The 17,649-nt window shown below is 37.1% G+C and overlaps 1 protein-coding gene across 2 annotated transcripts in view; it reads right to left on the bottom strand.

Annotated features, from left to right (window-relative positions):
• Nucleotides 1-301: 301 nt before the first annotated feature.
• The window catches only part of SMIM29 (small integral membrane protein 29), a 122,928-nt gene continuing 105,580 nt past the window's right edge, over nucleotides 302-17,649 (bottom strand). For both annotated transcript variants that reach the window (XM_044076547.1, XM_044076548.1), the window contains exon 5: nucleotides 302-895. In XM_044076547.1, coding sequence (XP_043932482.1) covers nucleotides 827-895 — 69 coding nt within the window. In that variant the 3' untranslated portion in view covers nucleotides 302-826. The remainder of the gene's footprint in view (nucleotides 896-17,649) is intronic.

Raw genomic sequence — 17,649 nt, forward strand, 5'->3', positions numbered from 1 at the left:
CTACAGGAGGTACTACTCTACGGGCACTCCTTCCTGTACTCTGCTAGTCTTGGCTACATTGTTCACCCTCAAATATTACATCAAGGTTAGTTTTCTGCGGTCACATTTTGCCCAGGGTGGCAAACATATTTAACTTCTAACTTCCTAAGCCTACCCTAGGAAAGAAGGTATTACGCTGTACATTTTAGCTTAAATTGATTGGTCTAGATCATTCTCTGATCTTCCTGAAGTCTCAAAATAATCTTCCATTTCCAGACAAAACACATATTTTATGGTCATCTGCAAAAAGGCACATCATCTGTTTAAGCTTTCATGAATGTATCTTTATAGCTTTTTTATGACACTAAATCAAAACCAATGCAGCAACCACAAGCAGCAAAATAACTTACAAAGTGCAGTTGTGACAATCTAGAACTAAAAGTTTGTAACCAACAGATGAATACAGACAATAAAATAAAATAAAGAGCAAGTACTATTCAGCCGGGAAGGTAACCCCATAACAAATAAAGATTACTGCACATAGTACAGTTTAGATAGCTGATGACCTTTAATCACCATGGCTAAAAGTGAAAGCTCACTATCACTTTATCAGTGCCTCTGCCAAACACCTGGATACACAACCACCACAACTGTATGGTATTATACACAGAGTACAAAAATAAAAAAATACTGTTGTAAGAAAAAAAATATAACACGCTTTTCTGATTTTCAAGTAGAGTCCTTGCAGTGAAGTATTTCCATGTTTTCCTCCTAAGGAAATCTTAATGGGTTGTAAGATGTGTTGTGCACTTTTGATTTTGCTTTAAGATTAGTGATTCTCCAAATTCTATGCTTTCACATCCTTTGGTAACAGCGGTCGCCGGTGCTGGTAGGTCTTTCCCCAGCCTCCTCTTATCTTAAAGAGAAGACAAAAAGACAAAATTAGTTGTGCTTTTATAATACTCAATCAACATTTTTCATCATTTGTCATGTTCCCCCTTTGGATAACAGGACATAGAATGAAGGAGGGGACCAAAACGTGCAAAAAAAAAAAAGAAGCATTTGCAGCTACTGCAGACAACACCATGTAGAAAATAAATATGCATGAAATTCTGGCAGTGTAATAAGGCAGGAGCAGACATTCAAAAATAACATACTAACACTGAAATACAATTGTGATTACACTTGTAATTATAATGTAGATTCTGCATGGCAGTGCTACAAATACATGTAGGTTAACCATTTTATTATACTAATAGGATGTATGCAGACAAAACTGTATAAAGTAAAAAAAAAAGTTAAAAGAAAACAAATACATGTATCAAGGCACTTTCGTAGACTAGCAGTGAAGCAAAAGAGAAAAAGGTGCTTGAAAAAATTGTAACAGAGTAGGATTGCAGATAAGAGCTTCACTAGCTAGTACCAGCAACCTTCATCTCACAACCTAAACACCTTCATTTGCAATAAGAAGAGACGACGTCACAGGGCTAGTTTTGAAAAATGATAATTGCAATCATTTCTACGCTTCTCCTGTGGTCAGGATCCTAAAACAACATATAATGGGAACACAATACAGAAAAAAACACAGGCAATGGTCCTTTTTTACCCAAGTACAACTTAATGAAAAGTTGAAAGTGACATGAGTAAAGAAGCAATAACAGACACGAAACTTATCTGAAGTGCTGTGGTAACACTGTTACGCTCTACCTTCAGACATGAAACTTATCTGAAGTGCTGTGGTAACACTGTTACGCTCTACCTTCAGACACGAAACTTATCTGAAGTGCTGTGGTAACACTGTTACGCTCTACCTTCAGACACGAAACTTATCTGAAGTGCTGTGGTAACACTGTTACGCTCTACCTTCAATGTGTAGCACTTGTGTGGTGTTTTAGATGGTTTAGAATGTGCTGCTATAATATAAGCTAATGCAATAAAGACTAGGTGCACAATTCTCTATTTTATTTTATTTTTTTTTTAACATCTTTAAGTAGTTCCCGTTCTCTGCCCCTTGAGTGTCATCATCTAGCCCTCTCCTTCTAATCTCCTTAAAGACATCCACAGTCCCACACTTAGCAAACTGAACTGTAAGCTACAAAAGAACAGCTACTTACTGGCCAGCAAATTTCATCCAACCCACAGGTCCCTCCCAGATAAGAGAAAGGACAGTGGCAACATAGTCCATTGTATGTTGTATTTGTGAACAGCCCCATGTTTAAGAGCAAAACTTAATTCACATTGCGTATCTACACTGCTAGTGGACATGGGTCCTTAGGATTCTATAATAACCTAATACGCATCCCTGCACTACAAGTTAAATGTAGAATAAAGCCTCCCTTCTACAATTTTTATATTAAACACTGATTTCAATCAGTGTTCCTTCAACCAGACACAGTGTTGACAAACTCCAATCCAACCAGACACAGTGCTGACAAACTCCAGTCCAACCAGACACAGTGCTGACAAACTCCAGTCCAACCAGACACAGTCCTGACAAACTCCAGTCCAACCAGACACAGTGCTGACAAACTCCAGTCTTACTGTGTGCCCTCTAGTCCGCTCTCTCTCTCTTTTTGTGTGTGCTTTCTAACCCTGCAGTACCATGAAACTTTCTAGATTCTAGATTCACACATTCATCCTTATCCACACTATATCACAGACCCAGTTGTGTACTTCCTTCTGTGCCAGTGAACTGCCCTAATAGCCATCTTTATAACAACTTACCCCCTACATTTACTACTAACTTAGCATTTTTATATTGCATTAAGTAGCATATCCAGACACTTGCCTTAGGCCTTAGCAAGATTTAAGGATTGTTTTTTTCTTGTCCATCACTATCTGCCTTGGTGAGTGGGCACTCACTTCAGGCTTACTTTGCTCCCCATGTCCTGCCCCTAATTCCCATACACCCCTTCTTCAACTACATTTATACTCAAAAGGATCCTCCCCACAACAATCATCAGCCAACCAATTAGCTTTTAATAGTAAAGCTCTTCAGCCTATCATAATATTTCCTAAACTCTCATACATCAGCCAACCACATTCCACATTAATATCCACACCTATCTCACTTCTATGCACCAAAACCCCCATTTTCTTCCCTTCCCGTTCCACTCCACTTTATTTTCAAACTGTACTGATAACAATAATCTATACATTACACCTACTTTTGTCTGTACATTTCTTTATTAAACCTTTTGATAAAGCCCCTCTGTCCACTCTCTCCCACACCTTACTTGGCATCACTGTCTTCATAACACTCTGCTATAAGTGTGCCCTCCTTCCACTCACTCTCACCACCTCATTCACTCTAATTTTCATCAGAGCACCCTTCCTTTCACTACCTACAACATACCATGCACTCTCTCTGATACTACAACTTTAACTATTCTGAAATCAGTCCTCCAAACATCTTGCTACATTTGCATCTCCTCTAGCCTATATCTCATTTCAAATTGTTACTAACTCAATCCCTATTTTTATTTATTTATTTTTTAATCTTTTATTGACTGGGTTAGTCTCACTAGGCTAGCAGAATCTTTTCCGGGGGGGGGGGACCTGAGGTGGTATTCATACTATTAGGGGAAATTTGGGAACTTTCCCTATTCCTTTTGATAGGTGCTGTGGGATCTTTTAATTCTACCTGAGCCGCCACAACGCAAGCAGATGAGGCCTTGCTTTAGCATCTTATCCAAAGGATGACACTCTCAGGAGTGCAAAACTCAACCATGTTAGCATGCTGGTGTGAGCTCTCCTGTGCTTACAATCAAACAACAAAGTTTCCACTTTATGTCAATCCCAACTGAACCAACCATTTATTAATGAAATGACATAGAACTTAGTGCTTCCGTCCCATACATATTGTGAATTCTTTAGAGTTCCTTACAGCAAACTCGCTCTATTTCCTTATATCTAACAACCGTATTTAATTAGCATACAATTAATCAATACACACATTTCACATACATTTAGATAAACATAAATCGACAATTGTTTGAACTATTTTATAAGAAAAATCTGCATGTCATATAATTCCCTCCCTCAATTAAAAAAAAAAAAAAAAAAAAAAACTCATGATGGATACATCGTCATTAATGCTTTGTGATTTTGTTGCGTTCAATCTAATTTGACACATTAATTCTTTAAATTCCAATAAAGTATCAAAATCCCTCCTCTGTTATTTGTTTCTGCCCCATCAATGATAAAAAAAGATAAATTTGTTAAAAGTATGTGCAAGTTAATGAGTGTTTGTACAGAGTATTAGTCTCCCTGCATTTTTAATATCATAAATATGCTTGTATATTCTATCCTTTAACTTTCTTGGTGTTTTTCCCACAAAATCCAGCACAAAGTGCATGTTGCCAAGTAAACTACCATCTTGGTGTTATAATTGCATCTAGCTGAGCACTTCAAATACTTAATTATTCCTTCCACAATATTTATTTATTTATTTATTTTATTTTACATTTGTTGATCGGGAAAATCCGTCTGGATACATATCCATTTTCAGCGGAGGCCCGGGGAGAAAAGCTCCACATATACAGTTAGTACATTGTTACATAGATAAAAACTGATATTATATTAAACAACTATTATATAGAATTGAAAAGAGAAGCCAGAGATACAGGCATTAATAGTTACATTCATAAAGTCATTATATAAGGAGGGTATTTAGAAGCAGAACAGATATTTAATTTTAAAAACAATTGGCCTCATATCAGAGGTAATACAGGTCTAAGTTGGTACAGAGGGAAGAGAAATACAAGGTGGAAATTTCAGGAAAAAAGAAGCTGACATGGTAAATTCCATGGGATTCATTTGAGAGAAGAGAAGAGAGAGATTTGAGTTACATCGAGGAGTTAATCCGGGAATGAGCATTGGCATAACCAGTGGGACTTAAAGTATTGGAATAGACTTTTTTTTAAAGTGGGATAGAGAGGTAATGGTGGTAATACTGGAGGGAAGGGAGTTCCATGTTTTGGCAGTGATGTTAGCAAATAGAGCATCTCCTCCTGCATTATAGGATTTGACATTTTGAATAAGTAGCCTGTTTGAGGAGCGTAGGCTATTTAGGTTGGTATATGGTATGACTAGGCCCTTTAGTGCAGGAGTTTTATCAGGGTGGTTAAGTATTTTAAATGCCTCGATAAGTTGAGTTTGCTGAAGGAGGTTAGGGAGTTCTATCCATCCAAGGTCTTTTAGGTTATTACAGTGGTGTGTTCTATGTATGCACCATTTGCAAATCTGGCAATGTGATTATACGAGCATGAGAGTTTATTTAGCTTGGTTTTATTCAGCTTAGTGAACACTGGGGATGCATATAAAAGTGTAGATAGTAAATGTGTACGGGCAATGGTTGCTTTTGCCATTGGTGTTAGAAAGGCTTTGATTCTATATATAGTGATCCTAGTTTCCTGTTAACTGTTTTAATAGTAAGATTAATATGCATATCATATCTAAGTTTATTGTCTATGGTAACTCCTAGTAGTTTAGTATGGGGGTCAGGTGTTATAATCGTTCCATTGTTTGATTGTATATTAAAGGCTGTAAAGGGTAGTTTTTGGGTTGGATGAAAAAGAAGCAGTTTGGTTTTTTTGGGATTAAGAAGTAGCTGTCTTCCTGTTAGCCAGTTTTCAACAGCTGTAAAGCAAGATTGGGTTTTGGCTAGTAGATTATCTAGAGATGTGTCCGAGCAGACTAAAGTCGAATCATCAGCATATTGTATACAGGTTGCCTCAGGGATGGCTTTGTGTAGGTCATTAATAAAGACTGAAAAAAGAAGTGGACCCAGTATGGATCCTTGTGGAACACCTATGGTATTAGGTAGGAGATTGGAAAGTTGATTGTGCCAGAGTATAGCTTGTTTCCTATCGGAGAGGTAAGCTTGGAACCAGCCTAAAGTTGGGTTGTCAAGCTGTAAAGTTTTTAGAGTATTATGAAGTAGTTGGTGGTTAACCATGTCAAAGGCTTTTGAGAGATCCAGAAAGAGAGCGGATGATATTATTTTGTTATTACGGTTACGATTAATAGTGTCAGTAAAAGAGTAGGGCAGTAGTTGTACTGTGGTTGGGTCTAAATCCATGTTGTGAGTTGGTCAATAGTTTGCTCTGGATAAGATAGTGAAGGAGTTGTTTATGTATACATTTTTCCATAATTTTGGCCAGAGGGGACATTATGGCTATTGGTCTATAGTTTGATAGTTCGGTGGAAGTACCCCCCCCCTATGAAGTGGTATAACATGGGATGTTTTCCAAATTGCAGGGATGCAAGATTCTAGGATGGTGCGATTGATAAGTATTGATATGGGGTAGGCTATAGCATTCGCGGCTTTCTGTAAGTATTCGGCTGGGAGAAGGTCAGCGGAGGGGGTAGTAGGTTTAAGTTTTTGTAGTAAGGATCTTATACTAGATGTGGGGACAGGTTGTAGATTGAAAGTGGGTCTAGCTTCTGGAATATGATCAGTCACAGGACTGCAGTTAGCAGATAGTTGGTTTGCTAAGGTTTGGATAGTACTCGTGAAGAACGAGTTAAAGGTGTTGGCTACTTCTATTGGTGTTTTATCAGATACCAGTTCTGGGGTAGGAGTGGAGGATTTGCCTGGGCGTAAAAGGTTATTAAGACCTGCCCAAAATTTTTGAGGGTTGTTTTGGTGTTTATTTTGTAGTTGGCAGTAATAACTTTTTTTGTCAGCTAGTACTGATTTTTTTGTTTCATTTCTTTGCTGCTGAAATTGGATGCGGTCTTGGGGTAATTTGGTTGCACGCCATAGTTCCCAGGATTTGTTTCTGTTTTTAATTTTAGATTTAGTTTCCTTTGTAAGCCAGGGTGCAATGTTTGCTTTAGTCTTGATTAATCTTTTAGGAGCATGATTATCGACAATAAAAAAAAGGCTTGTTGTTAATAAACCGGCAATACTTGCAACATCCACATTTTGTCATTTTAGAAACTGCATAATAGCCTGCTTCATGTGTCCAGTCTCCAAATAATTCTTAATGTCTCTAATTCTACTGTCTACTACATTGGGCATATTACCAAGCATAGTCTTCAATTCTTTAGTGAATATAATGTCCCAACAAGCGAACATAACTTTTACTAAACTAGGAGCCATGACATTGTAAAGTAATAACATGGCTTCTTCCCCATGAACACTCATCTACTCACTAATTCTTTCTTTGCTCCCCTGCTGGTGTAGGTAGTTGCTTCCTAATGTGGAACTTAAAATAGGAGCATATTTTGTTTTCTTCTCCACCACAATTTAAGATTTTATTTGATTCAACAACCTATCAGGGTAACACCTTTCCCTGGAACAAATCTATCAAAAATTCTAGTTTATTCATAAATTTGTTGACATCTGAACTGGACCTCGAAAGACATACCACCTGGCCTTTAACAACACTTATTTTCGATTAAGGGGATGATGACAACTATGGAAGTGCAAAAAAGTATTTGAATAGGCTGTTTTTCCATAAATAATGGATGTTAACATGTTTCTTACACTGTCCTTTTCAATGGTTACATTTAAATAGTTGATCACATTGGGGTCACACACAGAAGTGAATTTAAAAAAAGTCAGTAGTGCCCTCCAAAAACTTAAACCATTCAAAGGAAACTGGCACAAGAAAATAAGCAGCAAGATTAAAGAAGCTTGGGAGGAAGAAAATGTACTACGATCAAAGGAAAGCTAACCCCGGACAGAAAATAAATAACCAAACACACGATACACAACACCCTGTGCATCGAGTTCTGAAAATTCTAAATGACTCAGCCCCTGTTAGATAAAACAGAAAAATGTAACACAGCACCACGGCTGACAAAACATCTCATGTTGTAAAGAAAACAAGCCTGGAAGGCATGGTAAAAAAATTTACACATCTCAGAAACCTCACCAAGCTCCGTCCATGTTAAAACTGACCATAAATCTTACTACAATAACCTCCAACATAAGCATCAATGTAATCCCAAATTATTGTGGTAATTCCTAAAAAAAATTTCACCCTGGCCCAAATACTATGCCTTATCATAATAGCCATAACAATAACAACCTCATTGTCACTTAATTCAACTCCCCTTTCATCCAGATTCACCAACACCTCATTCCCCTCCCACTTCCTGCTGCTCTAGAAAAAACATGTTCAGTCAAACAGCTTTAAATTACTAAACAAACTAAAACCAACAATCTTGGCTACTGACAACCTTCCCACTTCATTTTTAAAAACTGCTACAGATTCATTAGCCTTCCCTGTCTCCATTTTGATCAACCAGTTGATAACTGAAAACGATGTTCCCTCCATCTGGAAAAAATCCTTCATCATACCATTCACAAATGAGATACATCAGCTGAATTAACACAAACTATGGGACTACTGCAATCCTATCCCTTTCGGCAAAGGGGAAGTCCCTGCAAATTACAATATTAACAGTACCCCCTTAGCTCAAATCCTGTGGTGAGAAATTTGGGAACACAAGTTGACAGCTACCTTAACTTTGATCACCAAGTGTCCACAGGGGTAAGGAAGGCCTTCTATGTTGCACATCTCATAAGTATCGGCATCACATGCAGAGATAAAGATGTTATAACTCCCCTGTACCCGCCCCTCATCAGACCACTAACACGTACAATGCTCCTTTCTGTATGTACCTCACACGACGCCTGCAGCAGCTGGAGAGACCTCAGAGGATTATCACCAAGAAAATTCAGGGCCTTCAACACATGACCTACATGGAGAGACTGAAGGCCCTGCCACTGTAGTCTACATCTTACAGGCTACTGAGAGGCGACTTGTGCCTTCCCCACAGGACAGTCTCGGACCCTGCCCTGATGGAGATGCTGCATATCTGCAAGTCAAATGGGACAAGATTCACTCGTTCTAGGGATCTTAACCTAGCCTGCAACATTAACAGGACATGCTGGAGAGATACATACGTCTCCCAGAGATTGCCACTCCTCTGGAACAAATTCCAAATTCACGTAAAACAGATCTCCTCAATGACTCTATTTAAGTGCAACTTAGACAACTGGATGGGGGGCTATAAATTAACTCCATGGGTCTCATCTATGTCCCTCTTGGATAAGGGCAGTCAGTGTTGATCATAAACTCGCAGTGCAAATATACAACATAGAACTTGGTCAATAAGGAAACAAGGGTATAACATCGCTATGCTTATAAAGGCCCTAGGGCCAACATCCTAGTAACCTCCTATGACCATCCAACATATTATACTGTCCAAATAAATGCAGACCATTAGAGGATACTCTACTGTACTCCTCTGCAACTACAGACCTTCACTCTAGTAATAACCTCCTACTATCTGTCAGCAAGTCATAGTACTGCTGGAGATTCTGTCTATTGCCAGTCTCAAAACTCTACAACAAGATCTGCAATGCACTTAAAGGAGACAGAAAAGGCAAACAGATTGGACACCTTGATGCTCTTCCTGCTCCCCAGGCTAGTCTTCACCACAGACCATTCATTGACAGCAACTCAAACTTTCTCTTTGTTTCTACTTCCCCAGACCTTGTACATATGGCTATTCATGTCCGCACACATCTATTAATTATTTTCAACATCCTCACTCTACTTCCGTTTCCCCCAGTTTATATTCTCCATCTATGTTTGATCTGTAGAGCTGCCATATTTGATCCCTCTCCATACTTCCATACTAGTATACACTTACTAACTATACGGTTTTAGCCATCTGCTACCTGACACACTTCCAGTTACTTAGATTCCCTCCCCATCTATATCTTCCTCCCACTGTCCTTCCTCTTCCTCACTAACTTAGCTACTATACATCCCAAACATTAAGTTCAGCTCCTATAATTCTACCAGCTTACATCCAGACATATCACACAAATACTTTCAGTTAAGATTTTAAAAATCTGTATTATAACTTCATGTTCCATGCTTGTGTGAAATGTTCTCATTTAATTTTGATTAGAAAAATATCATTAATTATGCATTAGATGTGACATTATCTTGTAAAAATATTACTGTTTGTTTTACATGTAAATTATTTGTGGAGCTTTTCTCCCCGGGCCTCCAATGAAAATGGGTCTTCCCTGATAAGACTTTCTTAGTCAATAAAAACAAGCAAGCACATAAACAATAAATAAATAAATACATAAATAAAGTCATCACATTTGAAACCACAAAATGAATTCAAATAAACAGAAATGAAACAAAATAACAACAGTTTCCATTATGTCATGCAATACACACACACACAGTATATATATATGTATATATATATATATATATATATATATATATATATATATATATATATATATATGTATATATATATATATATTTTATTTATTTATTTATTTATTTTACATTTGTTGACTGAGCTAGTCTAACTGGATATATGTCCATTTTCAATAGAGGCCCGGGGAGAAAAGCTCCAAGTATAGGCAGTGACATATCATATATTACATGCAAATAGCAAACAGAAATTATGTACAGACTTTTTTTTTTTACAAATGTAAAGACATACAGTGGAGGATAGCATATTTGGAAGAAGAAAAAACTCTTATTAAAGTACTAGGAAGGAAAATGTTGTTAAATACTAGTTAGAGGCAAGGCTGCTGGTTAACCCAGGTAAATGTAATAGAACAACAGAGCAGAAAAGTCTAGGGAGAGTGAGATGGGGATTTAGATATTAGGGTTAGAGCAGGGACATAGCCAGTGTGTAGTAAGGTATTCTTTAAGGTATTTTTTGAAAAGCAGTGTGGAAGAAAGAGATGTGACTTCCTTTGGAAGCAGGTTCCAGGTTTTATATATATATATATATATATATATATATATATATATATATATATATATATATATATACATACATACATTATATATGCATACATATATATGCATGCATGTACACACACACACACACACACACACACACACACACACACACACACACACACACACACACACACACACACACACACACTACAAAAAAGACAATACAAAGTCATAACCAATCATCCTGGATAAAACAAGTGGCTGTCCAATGGTAAACCTGAATCTGTACAATGCATCAAAACAAATGTTAATGCTGGAAAACGTATGCGTGCACATCTTCTTTTAAACTATTAATGGTGAAAGATGGGTAGTTATAAATAAGGTAACCAATTATAACATTATCAGCAATGCAATATAGTGGTGAGAATACATAATGCAGGAAAACCTATGCATGCATATCTTCGTTTAAACTGTTAATGGTGAGAGTCAGGTAGACGTAAATAGGTGATCTATTATAAAATTATCAGTGACGCAAAACAGTGGTGAGATCATACAGCAAAATGATCATTTTAGCAGTCCTTATATTAAAACATATAAAAAAACCCGCAAATACAGAAACAAATGAAAGAACTGCTAGGCAAACGGAGCATACACTAAAATGTAATGTGGTGCAGTGCACATATACGCGGTACTTAAATAACAACTACAAAAAGGAAAGAAAAAGAAAACAGAACTGCTGGGCAAATGGAGTGTTTGCTAAAATGTAACCTTGTGCTGGGCACATAAAAATAAAACCAACATATGACGTGTGACTGGGTCCCCTGACAAGTAAATTTCAATAAAAGGAAAAAAACTGGTAAGAAGGAAAAGCACAGCATTAAAATATTAAAATATAGTAGTAGTGTTGGGAGTGACCAAACAGAACACAAAAGGAACTGCTATGTAGAAGGAGCGCTAGCTTAAATCATCACTCGCCTAGTGCCTATATCAGAAAATGTCCTGGGGCAGACTCTGCCCTCAAATTAAGTTTTCTAATTTCTAAAAAAAGAAGTCAGCAGTTGACAAAAAATGACTCCATCTTATCCAAAACCAAAAAAGGGGGAGAGGCCATGGAAACAAACGAAAAAAAGTATGAAAAACATGAGACACAAGCTTTCCAGTGGTAAACCTATTAAGTGATTGGTGAAGACCATGAAGTGCACAGTAACCAATCTTAGGTGGTAACATTTAATTGGCCAATAAAAGACATGAACATGGCACCATGCATAAAAGCAAATGTTTATGCAGTAAGACTAATGCATGCATCTCATTATAAACTAGATAGTAACATGGTGCAGTGCATATACACGTGCTACTTAAAATAACATTCCACTTATGTTGTATTGATGATACCATAACAAGGCAGAAACATGCATGTCCACAGCTCGTGAGGTTTTTTGCCTGAATTGTCCATAAATAGACTTAAAAAGAAAAAGTCAAGGATATTCAGAACTACCATTTAGCTGAAACACCTGATGTCCTTAAAGGGTAATTTGCATATATCCCATGTCACCTTTATTCAAGTATGTGAAATTGATATATTGATGATTTGTTTTTTTTATTTGGGGGAGAACAAAAAATTATTTGAACAGTTTGTTAAAGAAGTAAACCAAAGTATTTCCTGGTTAAGTTTTACCCTAATTGGCAAAGGAGTGGTATTAATTTTTTTGGATGCTATTATTAAAATGGATAAGTTAATAAAACAATTTGAAAGTTCTATTTATAGAAAAAATATGTTTAAAAACAATTATTTACATTTTTATAGTGACCATCCAAAATTCATGAAAATGAACATCTTTAGAGGACAACTTATTAGTGCCAGTAGAATTATTTGTGAAGATGTAGTGTTTTTAGATGAAGTTCATTTTATTAAAAGACCTTTTTTGAATAGGGAGCATCTAGCTGAAGAACTGGGTAAATAGAATGTGACGTTATTGATCATCTCTGGACTAAATCCCCTTTTTGAATAAAGGTATTTCAATAAGAATGAAAGAAGGGTTCCCAATGAAATTAATCAGGTTTGTGATAAAAGTTTAGCTTTCCCAGTATCTATGACTGTTGATAGTTTTTATAATATTTTTAACCTCCTGGTTAATTGGAAAGTTGTACTAGGAAAGCCTGATTTAGCCAGAATTACTGGCAGAGTTCTGCAATTTGTTTATAAAAAATATTTTAATATTAAAAATTATTGAAAATTGACGTTGTTGTTGTTAGAGAAAAGAAAATCTTTTTAAATACAGTTGGCACTTTTCTTTGTACCATCTGTAAACATTGTAGGTTTATTAGGAACATGAGTAGTGTCGACTCAGCATTTACAATTTACTATTGCAGTGAAGGGAAGATACAACTCTCATTGTTCTAACATAGTTTATTTAACTACATGTAATACTTGCCCACAATACTAGGTAGGAAGAGCATAAGAGAATTATGATTTAGAATTAGGGAGTATATCAAAGCTATAAAAGAAAGGGGCTGCATTAATGCTTTAGCAAAGCACAGTCTTAAATGCTCTAACTTCAAAAGTTTTATTTTTTTTTGTTTTGGAAGAGGCCAAGTTACTGAATTTTATTAATGGATGTAATAACATTTGAAAAGCCAGGGAACTGTAAGTGCTCTGGCTTGAATGAAACATTAATATTAAATGTTTATTGAAACTGAAATTAATATAATATTTTAATAAGTAATGGTATTAAGTAATTTAATATTAATAATTTAATATTAATTTATTAAGTAATAATTAAGTAATGCTATGTTATATGGGTTGGAGACAGTGGCATTGACAAAAAGGCAGGAGTCAGAGCTGGACGTGGGAGAGTTGAAGATGTTAAGATTTGCATCAGGACGAGGATGGACAGGATTAGGAATCAGTATATTAGAGGGTCAGCCCAGGTTGGAAGGTTTGGAGACAAAGCCAGAGAGGCAAGATTACGTTGGTTTGGACATGTGCTAAGGAGGGATGCAGAGTATATTGGGAAAAAGATGCTAAGGCTGAAGCTGCCAGGTAACAGGAAAAGAGGGAGGCCTAAGATAAGGTTTATGGATGTGGAGAGAGAGGACATGCAGGTGGTTGGTGTGACAGAGCAAGATGCAGAGGACAGGAAGAAATGGAAACAGTTGATCTGTTGTGGCGACCCCTAACGGGAGCAGCGGAAAGAAGAAGATTAAGTAATGGTATTTGTCTTTAGTGAAGTTCTTATTGGCTTTTAGATAAATGAATCACATGATTAGATGTTTATGTTGAATACTCACTGGTTAATTTTTCATAGGGAAAAGGGGTATTTAAACTGTGATTTTATAAGTTAACATATTTCTGAAGAAGTTCCATGTGTAGTAAAAGAAGGGACAAAAGGGCTAATTAAGTCTCATTTTTTTTTATTTCCTTTGAACCCACTGGTACTGGTTAGCCTTGCCTACAAGGTTGTTGTTTCATATATGTGTGTGTGTGTGTGTGTGTGTGTGTGTGTGTGTGTGTGTGTGTGTGTGTGTGTGTGTGTGTGTGCGCATTTGTATGTACATAAACATCTCTCTCTCTATACGTGTGTGTTTGTATGTATATAAACATCTCTCTCTCTATACATGTGTGTGTGTATGTGTGTGTGTGTGTGTGTGTGTGTGTGTGTGTGTGTGTGTGTGTGTGTGTGTGTATGTATATATATATATATATATATATATATATATATGTATATATATATATATATATATATATATATATATATATATATATATATATATATATATATATATATATATAGTTTACTATCAAAATTTGGAAACATACCCAGTCGAGTAGCGTAACATCAAAAGTATAGTTTCATAGTGCTGTAAAATTGAAACCTACCATACTGAAGTTTTACTATCAATCTCTGGACGGCAAATGCAGTTCAACGGGCACATTTTCAAAACAGCGGATACTGAACACTGCTTTAACATGGTTCAAGATTGGGACAGAAAAATGTCTTGACTTTTGCCATTGTTTTTCGATGACATGAAGACTCGACCTAGTGTGTTTTTGAACTGTGATAGTAAACCTATATATTGCTTTGTGTGGTTCCCCCCTCAAATTATCTATGGTATGATCCAATTTATTCTTATCAGGGTTAATATACAATTATCAACCCTGGGATGCATAAACCCAATATATAACCAAATGGGATAGGTTATTTTGAGCACAAAAAGGGAAACTATCCAGGCTTAAAATGGCCTGGAAGGGTAACTGGCCTAGTACTTACCTATGACCCTTTGAGCCTATAAATTCCTGCTTTCCCTTCGACCTCACTCTTCCACCTAAACATTATAGTACAAGTATTGTTCCCACAAATTCCATTTATTTATATGAAATGTGCTCTTTCCATTTTTTAAAGATCTTAACTACAGTTATTTTATACCTTTAAACAATATCCAATAATTCAGTTACAGTTGGTGTCGATTATGATTTCCATTTTCTAGTAATTGCTTTTTGGCAGCCAACAGTATCAAACTTGGTAAGGCCTCAGCCACATAAATTTCCATTTTTCAGGGGTAATTCATATATTTCATTCATTTATTTTATTTACATGTGTTTACCAAAGTAGTACACTGATCAGAACTCATCAATAACATAAATTCCATTTAGGCAGCATTTGTTAACGGCAGGAAAATTAATATTACGGTAATATATTCATACATCACCTTATATCAATACCAAAAAAAAAAAAACAATCAGCTGTTCAGATCATCTTCCCAATTAAACTTGACAAGCAAATAATCTGCCACTCTTGCCCTGGCGATGCAGTACAAGAATGTTGTAATGCTGATAAACAGGGTTTAGAAATGGATGCACAACTGCTGCTTTACATGCAAAAATAGTTTAAAGAGTAGTGCAGCTCCTGCAGCTTGGTCCTCCTGGCAGTCAGAAATCAGAGATGTGAGATTTATGTATACTAAAAGAGAACCATGACAGTGACACACTCCATAATTCCAGGGGAGTGCCAAACTTTCTTGGAATTTTTCAATTTACCATTCTAGACAGCAGGAATATACCACATTCATAGTACACTGTTTTCCTAAGCCTTTTTTTTATTTGTATGTTTGGAAGTGCCTGGTTAGCTCAGTTGTGGTGCTAATAATGCCAAGGTTGCATGTTCGATCTCCAGGAGTCGAGCCTTTTCCTGACCTGCTTTTACTCTGTGTGAACTTTTTGGTGTTATTTTAAGACTGCTGAAAGCTGTGCTCCTATGCACAAGCCAAAACAACAAACAAAAGTGGTGTTTTTACTTCATTTTGCATCCAGTTTACAGGAAAGTACATTTTCCTACTGTGCTTAAATGTGCCTAGCCAATTAAATCAGTTTGGAGTGGTTTCCATACTTTTTTCTGCACTTTTACTGCATTTTCTCTGAATTTGAAATTATAGCTATTAAATGAATGAAGTTGTTTTAAAATTTGCACTGCATTTCAGGTCATTTCACTGCTGTGCCTAGTTGATTTTGAGTGCTTTCTAGTCAAGTTTCTGTATTTTTATTGCATTTTCTCTGAATTTGAAGCTACAGCTTTTAACTGAAGTTGTTTTAAAGTTTGATCACTTTTCAACTGGTTTCTGTGCTATTACATGAATTGATCAGTGTCGCTGCATGCATTTTCTATATTTCTAGTCACTTTTCAAAGTTACAGCAAACAGTCTATTTTTTATAGGTTCATAGGTTTATACTAGGCTATCTGCCCTAAGGCATTTATAAGCCTAGCCCAAATTTTTGTGGCTTACGCCACCCCTTATATGAAAAAATACTGTGCCCATTAGTTTGTTGTGCCTCTGTCCAGCAGTGACACAGAGATGATTCCCGATAAACCTATCTCCCATCCACAGGTCAAGATTTCTCTTGAACAGAGCCAGCGAGGTGCTCTGCCTCACATGGACCGGGATTTTATTCCACAGCATAGGGAGTCTCTGAGTGATAAATCTATCCCTCCAGCACGTCCTATTTATATCCGTGCTAAGGTTTAAGTCGCTTGCTCTAGTGGTTTTGGTGGATTTGGATTTTTGAGGTGGAGCATGTCCATTACTGTTAATTCGGGTTGGACATGGCCTTGTATGTCAGGCACATGTCACCTCTGAGCAGACGGTATGCAACTGAATAGAGCTGGAGTTTCTTCAATCCGGCAGCATATGACAGATTTTGGAGTCCCTTTATCCTTTTGGTGAGGAACTTTTGGGGTCTCTCCAATTGCTGCAGATGTTGGGTGCGATACATCCCGAATGGGGCATTGTACTCGATCATTGGTCTGATAAGTGAAGAGTACAGGGGAACAATGACCTCACTAGATCTGGATGTGAATCCCTTTATGATCTGGTGGGCAATGTAGAAGGTCTTTCTAACCACTTTAGCAATGTGAGTGTCAAAAGAAAGGCCACTGTCAACCTGGGTCCCCAGGTCCCTGATAACCTCTTCTGTGCTTAGTGGATTACCACCTATATGGTAGCTTGGGGTTACCTTGTTTTTCGTATGACTATACATTTTTGGCGTAACTTCAGGCCATGGCTCTGGCACCAGCTATCTGTTTGCCTGAGTCCCTTCTGAAGGATATCCGTGTCCAATGCACTTTCCACTATGGTGCCCAGTTTGCAGTCGCCTGCAAACTTTGTCAGCCAAAGTCCTCCCATGTTGGCCTGTACTTCTGAGAAGTAGATGCCGAACAATAGGGGCCAAGGACCGAGCCCTGTGGGACACCGCTAGACCTTGTGACGGCTTGGAGTCTGACATAGTGCCAGCAACTCTAACCCTGTGGGTTCTGTCCTTAAGCCAGTTTGCAACCCATCTTGTGACATATGGGTTTACATTTAAGCTGGTAGTAAGCTGGTAGTTTTCTACAATACCCAAGTGGGGTATTGTGTCAAAGGCCTTGCAAGGTCA

The sequence above is a fragment of the Protopterus annectens genome, chromosome 7.part0 (assembly GCF_019279795.1).
Source record: "Protopterus annectens isolate FY-2018-M chromosome 7.part0, PAN1.0, whole genome shotgun sequence".
In the NCBI taxonomy this organism is placed as follows: domain Eukaryota; kingdom Metazoa; phylum Chordata; order Ceratodontiformes; family Protopteridae; genus Protopterus; species Protopterus annectens.